This window comes from Chelonoidis abingdonii, chromosome 13 (genome assembly GCF_003597395.2).
Source record: "Chelonoidis abingdonii isolate Lonesome George chromosome 13, CheloAbing_2.0, whole genome shotgun sequence".
NCBI classification, from domain to species: Eukaryota; Metazoa; Chordata; order Testudines; family Testudinidae; genus Chelonoidis; species Chelonoidis abingdonii.
Genome location: NC_133781.1, coordinates 22,301,004 through 22,321,670, shown reverse-complemented (window position 1 = coordinate 22,321,670; position 20,667 = coordinate 22,301,004). Strand labels below are relative to the sequence as shown.

The 20,667-nt window shown below is 41.6% G+C and overlaps 1 protein-coding gene across 2 annotated transcripts in view; it reads right to left on the bottom strand.

The window, feature by feature from the left end:
• Positions 1–19,911, bottom strand: part of HLF (HLF transcription factor, PAR bZIP family member) — a 44,887-nt gene extending 24,976 nt beyond the window's left edge. The window contains exons 1-2 of one of the 2 annotated variants that reach the window (XM_032805667.2): positions 19,511–19,911; positions 17,407–17,742 (exon numbers count right to left, since the gene is read on the bottom strand). In XM_032805667.2, coding sequence (XP_032661558.1) covers positions 17,407–17,742; positions 19,511–19,616 — 442 coding nt within the window. In that variant the 5' untranslated portion in view covers positions 19,617–19,911. The remainder of the gene's footprint in view (positions 1–17,406; positions 17,743–19,510) is intronic. The other variant, XM_032805668.2, reaches the window with a different exon arrangement.
• Between the last annotated feature and the right edge of the window lie 756 nt (positions 19,912–20,667).

Below are 20,667 nucleotides of genomic sequence, written 5' to 3'. Positions count from 1 at the left end.
GAATTCTAATTGCACCCTCCTATTTCCCAAGACATTTACTAATATTCTCACTGACAATCTGTATTTTTCACTTATAGCTGGAGGCACAAACAATAAACTTTAAAAAAAGTTTAAAAGATTAGAGACAAGGACAGACTATTAGTTTAACAATTCTTGCTATTTTCAGACCTCCAGTAAAGCTACTTCCTTCCATATTTGGCCTTCAATCCATCCTGGAGAAGCTCTTGATCTCTGAAAGAGTAACAGCATAACTGTGTCATCAGCACCCTGGCAGTGGGGAGGGTGGGGGCGTAGTTAAGAAGCTTGGTTTTCAAGCTGTAGAATTATAGCCTCATCCTAAATGCATCCCATGTCATGGTTGTAACATGTTCTGAACACGTATACAGAGTGTAAACACTGAACTGGGACTCTCAAGTCGGCTGGCTAAACACCAGTGGTGGTGTTATATGACCAGCATGGATGGAAAGAAAGAAGGAAAGAAAGATTGATTACTATCCAAATATACCCTAGCATGGATGTCCTGCCAAACAGCATATGTGTGATTGCATGCTCCAAACTGAAATAAAAGCTTGGCCAAGAGCCCAGCACTTTGCTATATTTTGCTCAGCTAGCCACAATCTGGCAGAACAGAGTGAACACATTCTAATCCACGTGACGATGAAGCCGATTTCCTTGTGTTGGTTAAATGTGATCTTCAGACTGTACACAGCAGCGGCTCTGGGAAAACGTGAGAAAGTGGGAAAGAACAAGCCAGAGGCTATGACCTGGCATGCAGCAGAAAAAGGAGAAGCAACTTCAGAAATTATTTAGGGGTTTGCTGAACTGTAGATTAACTAGGGTCCAGTCCTGTGAAGTGTGCCGTGCACCATTCACTCTCGTGGATTTAAATGGGAGTTACAGATGATCAGCACCTCTCGGGCTTGGGACCGTCACATCAGCACGCAGGCTCTAATCCTGAAAGGGACTGAGAACTGCCAATGGATGAGGATTCTGAGCACCTCACGGGAGTGGACTGAAAATGGACTCAATCTTGCCAAGTGCTGAGTGCCCTCAAATCCCAAAGTCAGTGGGAGCTAAAAGTGCCCATTACCTCTCAGGATCTGGCCCAGTATAAGAATGATAAAAGTCCATATCTGATGATGGGCCACATGGCTCACAGTTCCAATATCTTTACTTAAAGTCGTCCCCAAGCAGTCCATGGAAATATAGAAGACTACTCACAAAGTAAGCGGGGCACAATTTGACCCAAAGTAACATTTTGGGTCCCCCTGGGATAAATGATGCTACACTTGTACGGTATTATTTTTATGATGATATTAATGGCAGTAATGCATTTAACTAATGGACCTAAGTAACAAAAAGGGGAAGCCATTGCCAGTATCCGTATCAGCATGTGACTGATTCACTCTCTTACACCTGAGAACATGTTACAGGTATAACACAACAGAAAGCCTCCAGCCCCAGAGCACAGGAAATATATCCTTGCTGCAGAGAAGGATGACGAAGGATAAAACAGAAACAGAGGTACAGAATGAAAATATATCTCTTTACTTACTACAGAAATGAGAGGACAATCAAGACACGTGCAGAAGCTCCTGAAATCACAGAACGATATGGACAAGTTCTCTCCTTTTATTTGACCGATGATTCCTTTTCACATGTTTGATTTTCTCTCGATAGTTAATGGAGTGCACTTACTCTTTTGGTTTTCTTGTCTCCTTAGATGCAGTGCAAGGAATTAATTCATGATAAGTGGAATCTATCAGCTTTTTCTAACTCATAAAAAGATATTTACACCGTGATTGCTGATTTTTAGATCGGAAAACAAAATGCACTGAGCAACCACAGAACCACTGCCAGCTTTAGCCACACATGAATCATCTAATGCAAAATCTGATGCAGTCAGACAAAGTAAAAACAACCCTGAAGATGGAACTTCTTTTTTTTAAAAAAAAAAAAAAAAGTAGGAATCTTTCCATATTAGTGATCCATTTGCACATGTTTGTTTTTTTTTTATGATTTCATACATTAAACTACATAGATGACTTGATTTTGCAAACCTCACTCAAGCCAACTTCCACTGCGATTTGACAGAGTATGAAGCATATGTTTCATCTCTCTGTGCTGTTTTGTGTAGACTACTCAATTTTTTAATGTCCTTCTAGGAATCAGATTAAATATTCTGGAACTGAAAATCCACAAAATCTGTTATTAAAGCCCCATCTAACCAGAAGTTTTCCCCCTTGGGAAACATTTTTTTTAACATGGTTTCTGCTAACACAGTTTTCCCAACTAGTGTTATGGGTCATAAGTTTGTTTAAAAACAAAACAAAAAACTTTTTTGAGATTAGATACTGCCTAAGGTCTATCCTGGAAAACTCGCATGCCTTTCGACAATGAATACTGAAAATGTCTTGGCTCAGTCTGTTTAGCAAACAAACCATTTACAACCCTAATTGATGAGTGAGTGCAGGCAGGACCCAAGGATGACATGACTGCCAGAGACTAGTAGTCTTGAGAATGGTTTTTAACAACCTTGTGGCTTGCACAACTGAGTGACCAGACAGTTTCCCAGAAGTTTCCTAACACAGCAAAAACTGCAGTAGGGACCCAATACAGTAGAAAGGCCTGTTTTTTCAAAAGTGACCATGGATTTTTGGGTGCCCCAATTTTGGGGGTCCCTTCGTTGTGACACCTGTGGTCTGGTTTTCAGATGGGCCAAACTCCAATCGGAGCCAAGGCCTGAAGTGTTTCAAGCTGGCACCCAAAATACAGGCACTCAATGTCAGTGGCCACTTTTGAAAGTTTTCAGCTAAACCTTTTCAGAATGCAGGTGCTTGGATTACCTTTAAATGGACTCAATTCTGAGCTCTCTCATTTTAACCTTTGGGTTCCATGGGTACAAATAGGATGCCCGTTACCATTCACTGAATCTGTGTTGTCCTCAAAGAGAGAACAAATTAACGAACAACTAAAAAAAAAGTCCCATCCTAGCACTTCTTCAGAAAATGTATCATCCCAAGAGCTACTTCTATAGTTCATTGTGTGGCTGATTAGAGTCAGGAACTACAGCAACAGGCAGCTAAGAAACGTGATCTTTTCCTTACAGCTGACCTAAACCAGAATCGATTATTCCACCTGGATAGGTCTCGCACTCCCTCCTCCCTCTCCATAATGGAGTGCTGCTCTTTCTTTAAGGGTCTGAATAATATTAAATGTGATGAAGAACAAGGATATTTAGTCAACCCTTTATTTACACAGAAGCCTGAATTCCCCTGAATGCACATTCTGCCAACACAGAAACTGAGGAAGACAATCTCCAAAGGACCAACTTGCAAGTCCTAGTGTAGGTGGTGTGACTGGGGAGGGAGGGAGCATATTGGGGCTGGGCCTCAGCATATAACTGCTTCAAAGACTTTGGGGAACCAAAGTTTGAGTAGCAACCTGAGCTGTCTAGTCTCCAGAGCAGCCAAGAATTGAAAGCTGCCTTAGAATCATTTCAGCCCCATTTACTCTGGGCTGAAAATTCTGTGCTGCACCTCTTACACTTTGCACAGATGCAGCTCTACTGGTACTGCCCAGCAAGACAACAATCAGACCGATGCCAACATAGGCAAAGACCTACTCTCAGACACATACACACAGCTCACTTTGACTTCAATGGTAGCTGTGTGAATATATGATCAATATACAAAACTAATTCACCATATTAAGTCATGTCACTACAAACGTCTCAGGGAAAACTTTGGGCAACTATTTTTTTTAAATGAGAAAATTTCACTTCAGAGTACATATGCAGGGAGACTTATTTCAAACAGTGGTGAGCCCAGCACCTGAAGTCACTTTGGATCCAGATCTAACTTCTACTTTTCCAGTTACTCTTAAGGCAACATTACTCCTGGGCAATTCTGCATCACTGCGGGTGCACAGAATTCATGGCCCCTGCAGCTTCTTTGCTTCTCCACAGAAAAATGACTTCTGACAGAGAAGCAAAGGGAAGCTGCCAGAGCGGTCACAAGCCCCTCCCCAGCTGCATTCCCTGGAAGCTGTGCACTTGAGATGGGCGGGGGGCAGGGGGAGCAGGAGAGATTTAAGTGCTGCTCAGCTGATCATTTAGGAGAGCATGTGTTCAGTTGCCCTCCCTCCATGTTGCTTCATCCTGCAGCTGCTTCTGGGAGTCTGAGACCCTCCTGCTGGCTATGCAGAGCAGGGGCAGGGAGAGGAAGGTGCTGATGTCAGCAGGGTGTCCCCTCCCCTCCCTCCTGTACCCCATCTCTGCAGAGCAGGGCAGAGGCAGTGGACACAGCCTTGCTCAGGACTCAGAGCTGCTCCGGGGAAGGGTGAATGACTGAGTGCCTTTCTTAAAGTGACAGTGTACTGTTTCTGAGATTTCCCCAGCAGCCAGCTCACAGAGTCTCTGTTTCTCTCTTCCCAGCCCCATGAGACCCATCTCTGCAGAGGGGGAGAGGGGAGACAACAGGGCTCAGGACAAAGCAGGAGAACTTTCAGTAAGCATCTTAAAGAGACAGCGCAGGGTGTCTCAGAAACTTTCCCAGCAGCCAGCGCGCGCACGCACACACACAGTCTCTGTGTGTCTCTCTCTCTCACACACACACACACACACACACACACAGTCTCTGTGTCTCACACACACTCTGTCACAGTCTGTGTCAAACAGACACTGTCACAGTGTCACACTCTGTAGCCTTATAAATGCTCATGGTGCTTTAGTGATTAGAACTGAAAACAAAATGTGCTCCATGAACTGTTTGCTACTGAGCTTTCTGGAGATGGTCAGTAGCCAATATAAATTGTGAGTTTGAGTCCCTAGCCCTTGCCTGCTCTTCAGTTGCCTACAATGTAACACTGACCATATACTTGTTGACTAAATAACTCCAAGTAAGGGTCAATACTAGCTACATTACTATGAGACAGAGGGGGCTTAGGGATTTCCTCTAGTGCTCCCCATTCCCATTCATCCTTCTTTGTACTGCAGCGTAAATAAATGACCAAAATAATTGAAATCAGCGGGTTTATACTGCGTTATTTTAACAAATAAAATATGCAGAATTTTGCAGAATTTTAAAATACTGTGCACAGAATTTTTAATTTTTTGGTGCGGAATTCCCCCGGGAGTAGGCAACATCTTAAGACAATTAAAAAGCAAAAAACAAACATTCACAACATTTCCCAGTAAACTGTAGCTTTGTGTCAGTGGAACAGTCACAACTCTCTTTCAAAGCATTACTTTTTATACACCAGCCTTCCTCACTTCACATGCCCTTTTATGATGCCATAACTAGATCCAAAGACTTTTTTATGTCAAAAGGTGGTCTTCAAGTGATTTGATTGTATGTTGGAAACGTAATACAGAATAGATTAGCAAGCAAGAGGAAAAAAAAAATAATCTGCCCAGTACTATACTGATGTACTACATTATCCAGCAAGGCGGTTGTGTCATTAAAGCTTTCTACCGACACACCCGTATTTACAGCACACGATGTACTGTACAATGCACCATGCCAAGAAACTCAACATATCTAATCTGGCAGAAAAACAAAAAGTCATATCAGGTTAATCCAATCCTTCAATTACTCAATTTCTTAAAACCCACAAGAAATCAAATCTCTCTCTCTCCTCTCTACTTTATCCCCCTAAAAACTTAGCTTTCCTCAATCCCTGATTGTTCCTAGCCCACTTCCACCATGTTTCTTATTGATTCCTAACCGATCCCCTCCATGCCCCAGCCTATGAATGGAAAGTTACACTGATTAAAACATGCTGCATAAGGTGGAAAGGGCTTGTAGACGTATACTTTGGAGATTGGATGGCAATACATATACACAAGGTCACAGAGACACCTCCCAGACCACATTTCCCCACAACCGATATTGCAACGGCTGTGATAAGATGAGGTGCTCAAGATCGCAGGCACTAAACTGAAATGGGACACGGCTGAGAACAAAGCCATTTCAGCAAGGTGCCCTTGACTACAGAACTGGGGTGGTTCTGCTTCACAAAGTGGGAAACAGGATGCAAAAAGCCTGTGTAGACAGGCCAAAGCTATCCTATGTAAGGACTCCCGCTGCACAAGTACACAGGGGAGACAGGACAAGCTGCAGCTGCTGAATCTTACAATATGTGGACAATATTGCCACTTCAAAGCTTTATAAACTGTGCGTCAGGCCTCAAGAAGTCATGCAGTTGGCTTGAAAACAATGAGACTTTAAAAAAAAAAAAGTGAGTGTTGGGATCTTTTTAGCTTTTAGAGTTCAATGTTTTGAAGATTTTCTCCACAGACACGAGGACTAGAAACTGACATTTAAAAAAGGAAGCCAAGATTCTCATATCATCACAAGACTCCAGGAGGAAAAAAAACAAAAACAAACCACCATATACCGTGAAACTTGTGATAAGATTGCAAGAGTTAGCAACACTGTGTACATCAAATACCCTCCTTGCATGAAGATACAGCAGCTGTAGAGATAGACTCTTTGAGACCTCAGTAACAGCTGAAAGAGGGAATATTCCATTTGTCTGATCCCTGAATTCTCCTTGGAACTAAGCCAGTTACAACCCCAGCTTTGACAAGGAATAGGATTTAGCCCTTAGGAAGTGCTAGCTCATATGTAGCAAGAGTTGGAATTTAATCACTTGATATTATCATTGCACTTCTCGATAATACATCACTCATTCGAGACCCACATTTACCTCTGTCATACTTAAACCTGGTGTTACTCTTTTGCACATTATTAGACGTGAGATCTCGAAATTGCATGTTGCAGAATTTAAGATCAAACTATTTCAAGATTTCTCCTCCCTCTCTCTCTTTTTTGACTGACTCTCTGTATTATACGTTTCGAAGGCCAGTGCGACATTCTGCTCTTGGAGGATTGAGCACTATGACTTTGGTAACTTCATCGGCTACTCCTTCAAATGAGCTATGCTATGTTTAGAATCTGTTTCACATCATGTTTGTTTCCTCCATTTGGAAAAAAAAAAGGAAAAAAAAGAGTTACAGTCTCTTTTCCCCCTTAGAAAATAAAACCATGAAAGCAATCACTACTGGGATTCTGTTTAGACAGCACTTGGTGTTTGGTTTTAATGTTTTCATCTGTATTACAATTACAGAGTGACCAAGCTATTAAAATACAGTCATTTTCATGGGCAGTTACTGAACCAGTAAGGGAGCCCCTGAGCACTTTAGAAAGCATGTGGTCCAATGCATGCCATACGAAGTAATGGATTTGCTATGAATTGAGACATGTTTATCTATTTGTTTATTAAATTCAGGAGCACCAACTAGTTTTGCAATGAACTACTTAATCTCTGACCTATTGTCCACAGCTGTGTTCCAGAGTAAAGAATTTATTGCAGACTCAGATCCCTATGGCTAATTGGAAAAGAAGTCATTGCCATCCCTATTACCAAACCTGAGTCAAACAATATATTTGTGCCTGTCCATTTATGCATATACATTTCTAGGAGGACATTTTGTCACAGATGACTTACTGCTGTAGCTCATTCTGGCATCTGTTTATGACAAATGTACACTAATCGAAGGAAGATGCTGATTTGTAGGCACCTGGTACATTTTGTTTCAGTAATTATCTGTGTTTCATCTCCAATTAAGCACTGAAGATCTAAGAGATTTTTCCCTGGCCCTATTAAGATTGGGGTTTTACCACCCTAAACAGGAAAAAAAAAAAAATTACAAATGGTAGCATATGGGCAAATGCTACCGCTCCGGCATGCTTGTAAATAGTAAATGAAATGTTCTTCTGTTTGGATGAAATTAACAACTTTAAAAGCAAAAGATTAAGACACAGCTACGAATGGAAACCTGAAGCAATGGAAGAGGGCTCAGTGTCAAACCGGCTAAAAAATGGGTTTGCATGTGATGTAAATCCAGGCAGAATTTGGCCCTTCAAATTTTTGACTCAAATGCAGCCCAGAGTAACAGGTGCAACTCCTGTGATGGCTCTGGGCCAGTAACAGCGGTGATGTCAACCAGGGTGTACATTTGGCAGACCACGGGAGTAAGTGGCAAAATATGTAATTTGCACCAATCTGGAATTCAATGGCCGTATTGTAAATTCCATGCCAAAGAGGGGCATTCAGTAGGAAAAACAACCAATAGAAGTAAAGTGTAATTTACTCCACTGAACACCACTGAATCTGATGCACTGAATATTTTTCAATTTGTGGTTTTCCTGCTCTTGCACTGTCCAAAATATTTTATATGCTAAAGATCACAGCATGTGTGTCTTTGGGTACTGGTTGGCTAAGATGCTGCTTTTCTATTCATCGCAGGCATTTCTGGAACTTGTCTGGAATTCATAACATTTTAACCACTGATGAAAGTGAGACTGTTTTAATGAAATGTTTATTTTTTAAAAACATCATCTTTAGTTACTAATATGCCTGTTAAATATATCCCTGGCAAGGCACCACCAGCCAATGACAGCTTCTGATTATACAATGCTCCAAAGCACTCTTTAATAATATAATATATGGAGATATACCTATCTCATAGAACTGCAAGGGACCTTGAAAGGTCATCAAGTCCAGTCCCCTGCCTTCATTAGCAGGACCAACTGCTGAGTTTGCCCCAGATCCCTAAATGGCCCCCTCAAGGACTGAACTCACAACCCTGGGTTTAGCAGGCTAATACTCAAACCACTGAGCTATCCCAACCCCCTGAGCATAAGTGTCTTTTTCACATACAGAAATGACCATTGGCTACCACCTCTCACAGAAAATCCAGAAAGACAGGAGAACCCTTCCCTTCTCCCACATCCCTTAGAGTTAATCGGGGGCAAACAATTTTCTAGATTGCTCAACCCCTTTCTCCTGTGGTGCAGCACCTCAGGCCTGGTCTACACTTAAAACTTAGATTGCAATAGCTACGGCACTCAAGGGTGTGAAAAATCCACACCTATACGTGCCGTAGTCAGGCTGAACTCACCCCCAGTGTGGACGCAGCTAGGTCAGTGGAAGAATGTTTCTGTTGCCCACTGCTCAGTGAGGTGGTGTTCCTACAGTGATGGAAAATATCCCTTTTGTTGCTGTAGGCTACACCTACCCTACAATGTTATGCCAGCACAGCTACCGTGCCATAGCTATGTCACTATATATGGCCTCGTCGACATTAATAGGATTATTTGAGGAGTGAACTACTCATCAGTGTGATTAACTAGGCAGAATCTGGCCATAGTTATCTGCCACTTTGCCAGTCTACTGCCAAATAAATAAATGAAAATTGAACAATTTAATGTTTACTCGGAGCTACATCTAAACAGACATCCATGTCTTCTTCGCGTATAGCTGATGGTGTCCCCTCTCCTAACCATATCATGAAACAAAATGTGAAGACTTCAGGATACCCTAGCTTCTTAAACGGTCAAATAACTGAATTAGTCAAACACTGCACCACATTTAGAGATGTGAAAGAAGGCTCTTAGAACTTCACCACAGCTCCTTACTCAGATGATCATGACACACACAGTTTGCTCACCCTTGAAACGTCTCTCCAGAAGTAAATCACCCTTGCTGCCCACTGGTCAACCCTTACTTACCACCTTGAGTCACACTTACTCACACAAGTCGTCTCATTCGTTTGGTAAAAGCTACTTCATGTGAAGTTTGCAGAATCCAGCCCTGTATATTTCCAAATTATCACACAAAAAGTAGAACATCCTTCTTGTTTACTTTTTAACCTCTAAATAGTTTAAATTGCTTGATCACATAAAAAAGAATCTATTAACCAATAATTGCAATTTAACAGCAAATATTAAAACTAAATCTACTGAGTGAGGAGGGTACACAAGGTGCTTGCTTCCAGCATTAGCTACGCTTGTGCATTTAGAACTTTCCTTTTTTTTTTTTCCTTGTAATGCAAGAGAGTCTATTTTTATACTGGCCAAAACATACTCTGTCTCTTTTTCCTTTGATCCAAAACACAATTTGGTGAGGAGCTTCTGCATATTACATTTCCCTGGCACAGGAAGCCCATACAGTTAAACCTTTCCATTTCACTGTGATTTCACTATCAGCTGGTCATGGCAGGAACAAACAGCCCAACCTGTGCTTGCTGCTGTTCTAGCAAAAGTCAAGCTGAGCAGGCTGCACAGGGCAGTGACACGTGCCTAAAACACATGGTCTTGCAGGCAACAGCCACCTCAGAGGAGACTTCACGGGAGAGTCAATGTGAAGCAGCAGCACTCGGTATGGGCCTGCTTGATGGCTCTGCTGGTCACTTCCACATGGCAGTCCAAGGTTCAAGAAATTCACAGGGAGGTGGTGTCCTCAGCCTCTCAGTAAGGGGGCTCCTGGCATGGACCATGCACCTAGTAATTGCTTGAAGGAAGCATTACAGCTTAGGAGGAGGTTGCATGTATCTCTGGCTGCTGGGAATACGCAAGTCCTTGGATTATGAAAATTGTTCTGGAAGAGGGGGGAATATTAAGATATATGGGAGGGAAAAGGCAAACCAGAAATTAAGGGGTGTTAAAACACACCCCTCCTTGGACTAGGCCACCGATTAAGTCACTCTGTATATGGTGCTGAGAGGCTAGATCAGGGATGGGTAAACTTTTTGGGCTGAGGGCCAAATCTGGGTGGGGAAATTGTTTGCAGGGCCAGGGCAGGGGGTTGGGAGGGAGTGTGGGTGTGGGAGGGGGGTGCAGTGTGCAGGAAGGGGCTCAGGGCAAGGGGTTGGGGCAGAGAAAGGGAGTGGGGTATATGAAGGGGCTCAGGGAAGGGAGTTGGGGTGCAGGAAAGGGCTCAGGGCAAGGGGTTGGGGCAGAGGAGGGGATTGGGGTGTATGAGGGGGCTCAGGGAAGGGAGTTGTGCAGGAGGGGTGCAGAGTGCAGGAGGGGGCTCAGGGCAGGGGTGTGGGGTGTGGCAGGGGGCTCAGGGCATGGGGTTGGGGTGCACAGTGGTGCAGGGTGCAGCAGGGAGCTCAGGACAGGGGTGCAGGATGGTGGAGGGTGTACGAGGGGTCGCAGGGCAGGGAGTTGGGGTGCAGGAGGAGTGCAAGATGCAGCCAGGGAGCTCAGGGCAGAGAGTTGGGGGGTGGGGTGCAGGAGGGGTTCAGGCTCTGGCACGGCGCCGCTTACCTAAAGCAGCTTCGAGGTGGCAGCAGCGTGCACCGGGGCTAGGGAAGGCTCCCTGCATGCCTGCCCTGTCCCCTGCCCCGCACCGCTCCAGGAAGCGCTGCGGCCCCTGGAGAGGAGAGCTCTGCGTGCACTGCCCTTGCTGTGCCTCCAGGTACCTTCCCTGAAGCTCCCATTGGCCACGATTCCTGGGCAATGGAAGCTGCCAGCGGTGGTGCCTGGAGGCAAGGGCAACGCATGGAGCCCTCTACCCCCCTGCCCGGGGGCCACAGGGACATGGTGCCTGCCGCTTCTGAGAGTGGCCCAAGGCCCACAGCGCCACGGGGGCCAATCCTGCGGGCCGGATCCAAAGCCCTGAGGAAGAACTGGAAACTTCCCAATGGTAACTCGTTTCTCTCATTTTGGTTCATGATCTTTTTGGCAAATAAAGGGGAAGAACTATGTCATGCATTGTGCAGGACAGCACTCCACTCCTGCTGTATTCATACACCAAATAAGCAAAAATGTAAGGAAATTCTTCCTACCCCAGCTTCAACTGAGCCCCCTGTGGCCCTACCCACTCTCTGTCATGACAGCTGCACTATCCATTTAAATTGTGAAGATGATGGATAAAAAGCCAGATGTTAAACAGATGCCTGTGATCACCAACTAGGTATCATCTGATTACGGCAAAGTATTACTGTCAACATTCACCACACAAAAACAGCAAAGTGCAGTTAAGGATTCTTTAACAAGCCCCATAGCCAAATCCAGGTCTGTGGTCCTACTGCAGAACAGACAAAGACAACACAAGGTCTGCAAAGATGGAAAACACATAATATGGAGCATCAACAAAACGCATTCATAGTGAACAAGTTAATTTAAAAAACTAACTTTGTAGAAACATTTTCCTTAAGATGACTATGGATTTAAACCAACTAAATCAGAGATAAGTGCTCCTGATAGCAAAGAGAAAATATTTCCAAGTCCATCTACACATTAGCGAAGAATGAAACATTGCACTGGTGGCTGAACAGTCACTATGCCTCATTATGAAACAAAATCACAACCAGAATCTAATCTTGCAGCACTCGCTATATTGGATAGCTCTTGATCCAAATAAAATCTGTATCCTTTATATCCAGCCTCCACTTACTCTGAGTGGCATTATTATTTTATTCATTCTTCACTCAGAGAACAAATGATAAATTGATGAACCTATCTTTTTATCAACCACAATGTAAAGATACACAGTTCAATACAAAAAAAAAAAAAAAAAGGGGGGGGGGGGGATTTTTCCTAAAGGAAAAACCAATCCGTTATAATTCTGTAATGTCATACTTACAATTAAGGTCAGATTAGCTTTGCTGAGCAAATGTCATTGCATGTTTCTGGGTAATTTCCAGTACTGGTAAAATAAGTTAGTACTTAGGAGCTAATTGTGTCATTCAAAGAATGGGTAAATTTCAATACACATACGTGTGATATGCAATATCATAATTTCGACAATGCATTTTATGTTGCTTGCATATGAATGTTGTAAATAGGGTGACCAGATGTCCCAATTTTCTAGGGACAGTCCTGATTTTGGGGTCTTTTTCTTATATAGGCTCCTATTATCCCCCACCCCCTGTCTTGATTTTTCACACTTGCTGTCTGGTCACCCTAGTTGTAAACATACACGTCTCTGAGCCTCTGTTGCACCACACAAACATGTATATCCCCCCCCCCCCACACACACACACAGTACTCACACACGTATGCATGCACATATTTTAGCATCAATGTATCACATACTGTGGGCCACATTCCGTTTGTCTTATTCATGGGAACAGACTCATTTAAACCAATACCATCTGATGAGAGGTGAGCAAGATTTGGTCCTATTAACTGCAAGACAGGCAGCACTAGCAACATTAAGCAGGATGAAACTCAGAGGATGCACGCTGAACACAAAAGAATACAAACATTTTAATATAACTGCAATAGAGTTATCACCCTGGCATCTTAGTTTTGCCAACACTAATAAGACCACATGAATTGCATTTGTATTAGTATTGTAATACTTTTTTGAATTCTATCTGGTCCTGTGCCTTGGCATAATAAAATAAATCATGACAACCAAGCAGAAGTCATTTTGGTAACTTAAAAAAGGAAGCCCACAACTATCAAACCAAGACTTCTTTCTCAAGGCATAAATTTTAAAAACAGATTATAAAATCCACATGGAATGTGTAAATGGTATGCCTCCATTCTAACGCTTTTTTACATTATGAATAATAATTTAGCTGCAGCTCATGTCGTCTATATTTCAGAACAGGACATTTGTTTAAGTCTTTCGATAGCAGTTTTAATTGTTATTTTTTAAATATTAAGGAGTTTGATATGTTTAAAATATATTTGTAGTCTGATTTTAAAAGTAGTTCAAATACTAACGTCCACGTTGGAATTCTGATGTTTCCTCAAAACAGAGTGCGTGAAAATAGAGATATTTATAAAATGATGCATGTTAAAATCTATTGACAGTGAATTTGCATTGTCTTTAAGAAAGTTGCGGCTTAAAAATTTTCTTGGTTTTACTTAGCACAGAAAAAATATTGTGACTTACAAACATGAACTCAACTCTTCATCTAGAGAAAAATAAACTACATGATTGTTCGGCAATAGAAGATGCCATGAAATTTTAAAAACTGCACTCACGTCTATTTCCCCTTTTCCTCCCCACACACCGAGATCTGGATTTCTTTTGCAATAGTAAAAAAAAAAGTATAACTGCATTTGTGGAAAAAGATTATGAGCCCCAAGAATGTTGCAAACAGCTCAGGGGGGAAAAAAACACTAAAAATCAATGGGCTGCAAAAAACATGCAAACAGCTGACCCCATAACTCAGATTACAAATACATTCTGACAGGTGATCATTAAAAGGGTGGCTCACTTTCAGGAGTTTCTGAAAAAAGAATGGCAAGGGATAACCACGTCTTAATTTTGTGTGCGCACGTGTGTGTGAGAGAGAGAATCACATGTGCGCACAATGGCTTGTTAAAAATATCTCAAGAAAAGTAGGGGTGTTTTTTCCTCTTGCCAACTCGAAGTGTTATTCAGTTTAGGAGAATGGTATCAATTACTGTTCACTCTAAACCCTGAGGCCCCTTAAAACTGAGGGGAAAAAACAGTTTCACAAGAACTAGCCAGTGTCAAGGCGAGTAAATAAAAAAAATCACAGAATAACTTTCCAGCTTGGGCCCAAAACACTGTTCATAGCTTTATGTTTTTTTAAATAAGAAATGAATTTTGCCAATTCATGTGGTTTTTGCACATTATTTTTCCTCCCTAACTATTGTCATTCTATTTGTTTATTTTGCTTCTTTATCAAATGGTTCTGACAACGGCATTACATGCTGTGCATGGCAAGTGATCAACCAGAGGGGAGAGGAGTGGTTTCCTGCTCCCAGCAGCAAAGTTTGCTTTCTCAAATGTTGTATGAGTGTAGGGTCACAATCAAAGTTTAGTAAGAATATGCCCCTTTATTTGAAAGCATAAGGTTTCTTATTGCTCCATTTCTGCCAAATTGTTGATATTATGCACCGGGTTATCATCTCGGACACTGGCATAACTCCATTAGAGATACTACGGGTCTGATTTAAAGTCCCCTCAACTCAGTGAAAAATTCCCATTGGCATCAAATGGTTTTGAATTAGGCTCCATGATCAAAATCCAGCTTTAAGGTGTTTCCTTCTCTGCCTATTTGCTTAGGGCAGAATTAGATAAGTTCATAGAGGATAGGTCCATCAATGACTATTAACCAGGATAGGCAGGGATGCAACCCCATGCTCTGAATATCTCTGGCCTCTTTTTGCCAGAAGCTGGGAGTGGATGACAGGGGATGGATCACTCAATGATTGCCTGTTCTGTTCATTCCCGCTGAAGCACCTGGTATTGGCGAGGGTCGGAAGACAGGATGGGCCACTGGTCTGACCCAGTATGGCTGTTCTTCTGTAGCTTTGAGTTTCATGTAACTCAACTGAAGTCAATAATTACACTCTGGGTTTACACTAGTGTAACAGATCAGAATCTAATGTAAATTTTTGTATTTTATTTCTTGCCTGATGTTCAGCTATTACTTCTCCTTTTTTATTGTGTGTGCTTTTTGCCTGGTACATTACAGAATTATAGGACATACAATGATACGGCCAACATTACAAACAAGAACCTTCCTCCCTACTATTACCACTGAAATGACAGCTGGGGCCCTAAATTCTCTTCTGTCTTAAAGAATATGGTCCTGTTGACAGCGTGAAAGAGAATTCGTACATTCTCCCTTTTTCTTCCCTTGTTCATTTTACATTGTGGCATCTGTGTATTACTATTTTTACTTCTGTTTGTAGTTTTAGCCTGTTAATAGCTAGGTTACCAGTAGGAAAAAGATGACAGGCAATTTTCCATGGAATTCTCACAGATTCTTGACTCGATTTAAGCAAAAATTCCTGCAGAGCTGGTTAGCATTTCTCCAGATTATTATTAGAATTGTCGATTAGTCGCGATTAACTCAACTCAGAAAAAATGATTGCAATTTATCAGTTTTAATCATACTGTTAAATAAAACAGAATACCAATTGAAGTGTATTACATATTTTGGATGTTTTTCCACATTTTCATATATTGTATTCTGTGTTGTAATTGAAATCGAAGTGTATATTATTTTTTATTACAAATATTTGCATTGTAAAAACGATAAAAGAAATAGTATTTTTCAATTCACTTCATACAAGTACTGTATTGCAATCTCTACTGTGAAAATGTAACTTACAAATGTAGATTTTCGTTTGTTACATAACTGCACTCAAAAACAAAACAAAGTCCACTCAGTCCTATTTCTTGTTCAGCCAGTCGCTAAAAGAAACATGTTTGTTTACATTTACAGGAGATAATGCTGCCTGCTTCTTATTTACAATGTCACCAGAAAGTGAGAACAGGCATTTGCATGGCACTTTTGTAGCCGGCATTGCAAGCTATTTACTTGACAGATAGGCTAAACATGTGCATGCTCCTTAATGCTTTGGCCACCATTGCAGAGGACATGCTGATAATGCTCATTAAAAAAATAATGTGTTAATTACATTTGTGACTGAACTCCTTAAAGGAGAATTGTTTATCCCCTTCTCTATTTTATCTGCATTTTGTCACATATTTCATCTTATCGCAGTCTCGGATGATGACCCAGCACATGTTCATTTTAAGAACACTTTCACTGCAGATTTCACAAAACACAAAGGTACCAATGTGAGATTTCTAAAAGACAGTTATGGCACTCGACCCAAGGTTTAAGAATCTGAAGTGCCTCCCAAAATCTGAGAGGGATGAGGTGTGGAGCATGTTTTCAGAAGTCTTAAAAGAGCAATGTTCCAATGCTGAAACCTCAAAACTCGAATCACCAATAAAGAAAATCAACCTTCTGTGGGTGGCATCTGACTCAGATAATCAAAATGAACATCTGTCAGACCTTACTGCTTTGGACTATTATTGAGCAGAACCCGTCATCACCATAGAGGCATGTACCCTGGATTGGTGGCTGAAGTATAAAGGGATATATGAATCTTTAGTGCACCTAGCACCTAATATCTTGCGATGCCAGCTACAACAGTGCCATGAGAATGCCTGTTCTCACTTTCAGGTGACATTGTAAACAAGAAGCGGGTAGCATTATCTCCTGAAAATGTAAACAAACTTGTTTGTTTGTGTGATTGGCTGAACAAGATGTAGGACTGAGTGGACTTGCAGGCGCTAAAATTTTACATTGTTTTATTTTTGAATGCAGTTTGGATTTTTTTTAAACGTAATTCTACATTTGTCAGTTCAACTTTCATCATAAAGACATCGCACTACAGTACTTGTATAAGGTGAATTGAAAAAATTCTATTTCTTTCGGTTTTTTACAGTGCAAATACTTGTAAGCAAAAATAAATATAAAGTGAGCACTGTACACATTGTATTCTGTGTTGTAACTGAAATCAAAATATTTGAAAATGTAGAAAACATCCAAAAATATCTAAATAAATGGTATTCTATTATTGTTTAACAGTGTGATTAATCATGCAATTAATCTTTTTAATCATGCAATTAATCACGATTAATTTTTTTAATTGCGTGACAGCCCTCATTATTATTATTGTTCCTGCCAATGACTTGCTTCGTGTTGGACTTCTCTATGTTGCCAGTGTCAATCACGCAGTCAGAAATAATTATCTACTTCTTTCATTTGTTTGCGGGGCTCATTTAAGAGCCTCTAAGGAAGGTCTTATGGCTGATTACCTGGTCTGACTGGGCTCTGCATGCAATTTTGAGACACCATGCCCGGATGGATTGATGTAGATGCCCTGCTGCTGAGGTCCATGACAGAGGGTGCTGCTGAGGTAGCTTGCTGGAGATTTGGCTGGTGTGGACTGTGGTCATGTTGGGTTGGGCTGGGTGGAATTCCATTTTCCGAGAGGAATTCTTCCAGGTCCATGTATTCCAACTGGAAAGTGTCTCCATCATATGGCAGTGTCTTGTCCCATAACGTTGGCCCCAAGAAAGCTGACTGGGGGACTGAGTCGCTGGTGCTGTCATCATCTAGCTTCTTTTCTTTGTCTTTTTCTTTACCAAATGCTTGCAAAAAACACAATAAAGATGTAAGTGCTGAATAGTTAATACTTATTATTTTCAAGAAGATATTTTCCACTTTCTCCTATTGTAAGAGCCTAACATCTCATCACATACACAAGTCTTTTGATTCTTTTCATCTGGCACAGAATTAAAAGGTCCAACCAAATGACCACAAACTGAATGTAGGCATATTTTCATCAGTTCTGCCTATATTTAGTTAACAATTCAGCAGAATTCAGCATGGCTTTAAATAAATGCTCACAGATTTCTTGAGAATGTCTGTACTAATTGACCAAGCAAGTTATGGGGCAGATGTTGCCAGGTATTTTATTGTGTTTGAAAGGAACAGTTGTCATCTAAAAACCCCCAATACCTTAACATTATTAAATAAAAGGGCCCAATCCTGCAGTCCTTAAACAACAAATTAGCCATTGAGCTTAAGTTGTTTTGCTTGCTTTGAGGTGGCAGAATCGGGCCCATAATAAGTAATAACACCGTATATCTATCATCTGTAGAATTAAAAATAACATTAAGCTACTTCATTTTCAGCAGTTTATGTTTACAATAATGATTAAAATATTTTGGGATAAATATACTCAGGAGATGTAAAAACAGGTAAAAAAAAAAAATTAAGAAAAATGCCCAGACTAAAATATTAAGAATCCACTAGTTGTTAAACAACATAAGGTGCCCTTATTCACTCTTACTTAGGAAAATGCTTTACACGCCTACTAAAAATTAACAAGACACAATTACACCATGCATTTTAAGAAGATTTAGCCCCTTGATTTGCTAGAGTCTAAATTATTATAGTTTTTTTCCTAGTTATATTACCATTATGAACAGAATCCATAGATGTTGCAGGAAGTTTGTACATTTTCTAAGTAACACACATTTTAGTAATAACACACCTGTTAAAATCCTATTATGATTGCATTATCTTATCATCCCCCAAAAGTGTAAGTTGCAATTTTTCACCTTTAAAATTCTTATTAGTTACCATTCACCCAAATACGATTTACACATGTTCATTAAAAAAAAAAAAAAAGAGTGCAAAATCAGGAAGTAAAATTGTCACAAAACCAAAAAAAAAAAATGCTCAAACTTCAGTCACCCAGAATTTATACTCATTTCTGGAAGAAAATTTTGAAGATGTGCTGCCTGCTCCTTCCTAGTAAGTCCGTCTTCATTCAGTACAGATGGAATTTATTTTCTGAAGACATGCTGTTTAGTACCCATCACTTAGCTAGAAAGTGATTGCTATGCATTGATTCAAAAGAAAGACAGCTGTCTTTCATTACTTATTGATCATGTTTATCGTTCGTTATCATACTGTCTTTATCTAAAAAATAAAAATATTCGAATCTTGCAAAAGCTAAATTTTGCTAGGGTTCACAGCTGAAAGGCAGGCAGTTTTCTTCCTATTTATATCTGCTTTTCTAACTGTGCAGGACACTCAGGGGAAATGTACTGAACAGATGAAAGAGTGGAATTCTGCACTGGAAAGGCAGCAGTTTGGTACTGTCCTCCAGACATGGATGCACGTGGGACTACGGTGATCAGACGTCCAGATTCTATAAGGACATTCCCGATTTTGGGGTCTTTTTCTTATATAGCCTCCTATTACCCCCAACCTCATCCCGATTTTCCACACTTACTGTCTGGTCACCCTACTTGGGACTAATCAGTTACAATATTAAGTTGCATTTAACATTCATTCGACTCGCACCCCCCCCCCCAATTTATATATAAGCAACTTTCTGCGCCTCACCGTCTTCGTGATTTAGCGGCAGCTTGAGAGGGTTTTCCAGCAGGGATTTCAGCACCCCGTAAGTCGGAGGTAGGAAAGTTGGGTTCAAAGGGAGAGGTCGAGACATTTTCTCTATCGCTTAAAATAAAAATAATAATAAAAAATCTCCTGAAATCCTCAGTGAAGCTGGAGCCAGCTGAGCGCGTTGGATCAGTTCTCGCCGGAGCTACCCCCGCCTCGGCTGCGCTTGCCCCTTTCCCAACACACCGACCCAACAACAACAAAATAGGCAGCTGATTCCTCCGCCCAGACCCACTCAGCTCAGATCATTCGCCCAGCCATGTGCAGCCCCGGACAAGAATGACGTCAAAGCCCCGGACAGGCGCTGCGCGGGGAGGAGCTGCCAGCTGAGTCCCCGCGGAGCGTTGCAATGAAATTGCGTTTCGTGTCACCACCTGAATGCATTTTCCACGCGTGTGCGCGAACTGGGATTTACTTGTTTAGGGGGAGTCGAGCCCGGTTCTGCTCTCGGTGACACCAGGACAACCCTCCCGCTGTCCATGCCACGCTTGCTCCAGCTGCAGAAGGGAGAGCGCCGCTGGGCTGCAATAATGTTACCTCAAGACCACCGTCTATTTATTACTTTGTGACTCTCTCGCCATTGATCCCAGGCTCGCCTGGAAGGGGTTCAAGCGGGTGCTCGGTTAGTTTCCACAGTAACCTGCGTTTGAATGAGTTTGCCCTATCCTGGTGCATCAGAGCATGCCCAGAGCGCACCTGGAACAACAACAACAACAACAACCTTGCACGCGCGCACAGAAGCTTAAATGCAAATATCAACATTCCAATGGGACTAATCAGACAAGGGTGAGAGGATTATTTAGGTTCCTATCCCATGAGGTGTTGACACCCTCCTTCCCCAAGCTTCCACTTAGGGTGACCAGACAGCAACTGTGAAAAATAGAGACAGGGTAGGGTGGTGGGTAATAGGAGACTATATAAGAAAAATTCCCAAAAATCAGGACTGTCCCTATAAAATCCAGACATCTGGTCACCCTAGTTCCACTGCATTCAAAGAGAAAAATATATAGTATTGTCAACCCCAAGCAACCAAAAATCATGAGTCAGGCCACCAGAAATACCCAAACAAAAACAACAGGAGGCTTAAAATTTATGAG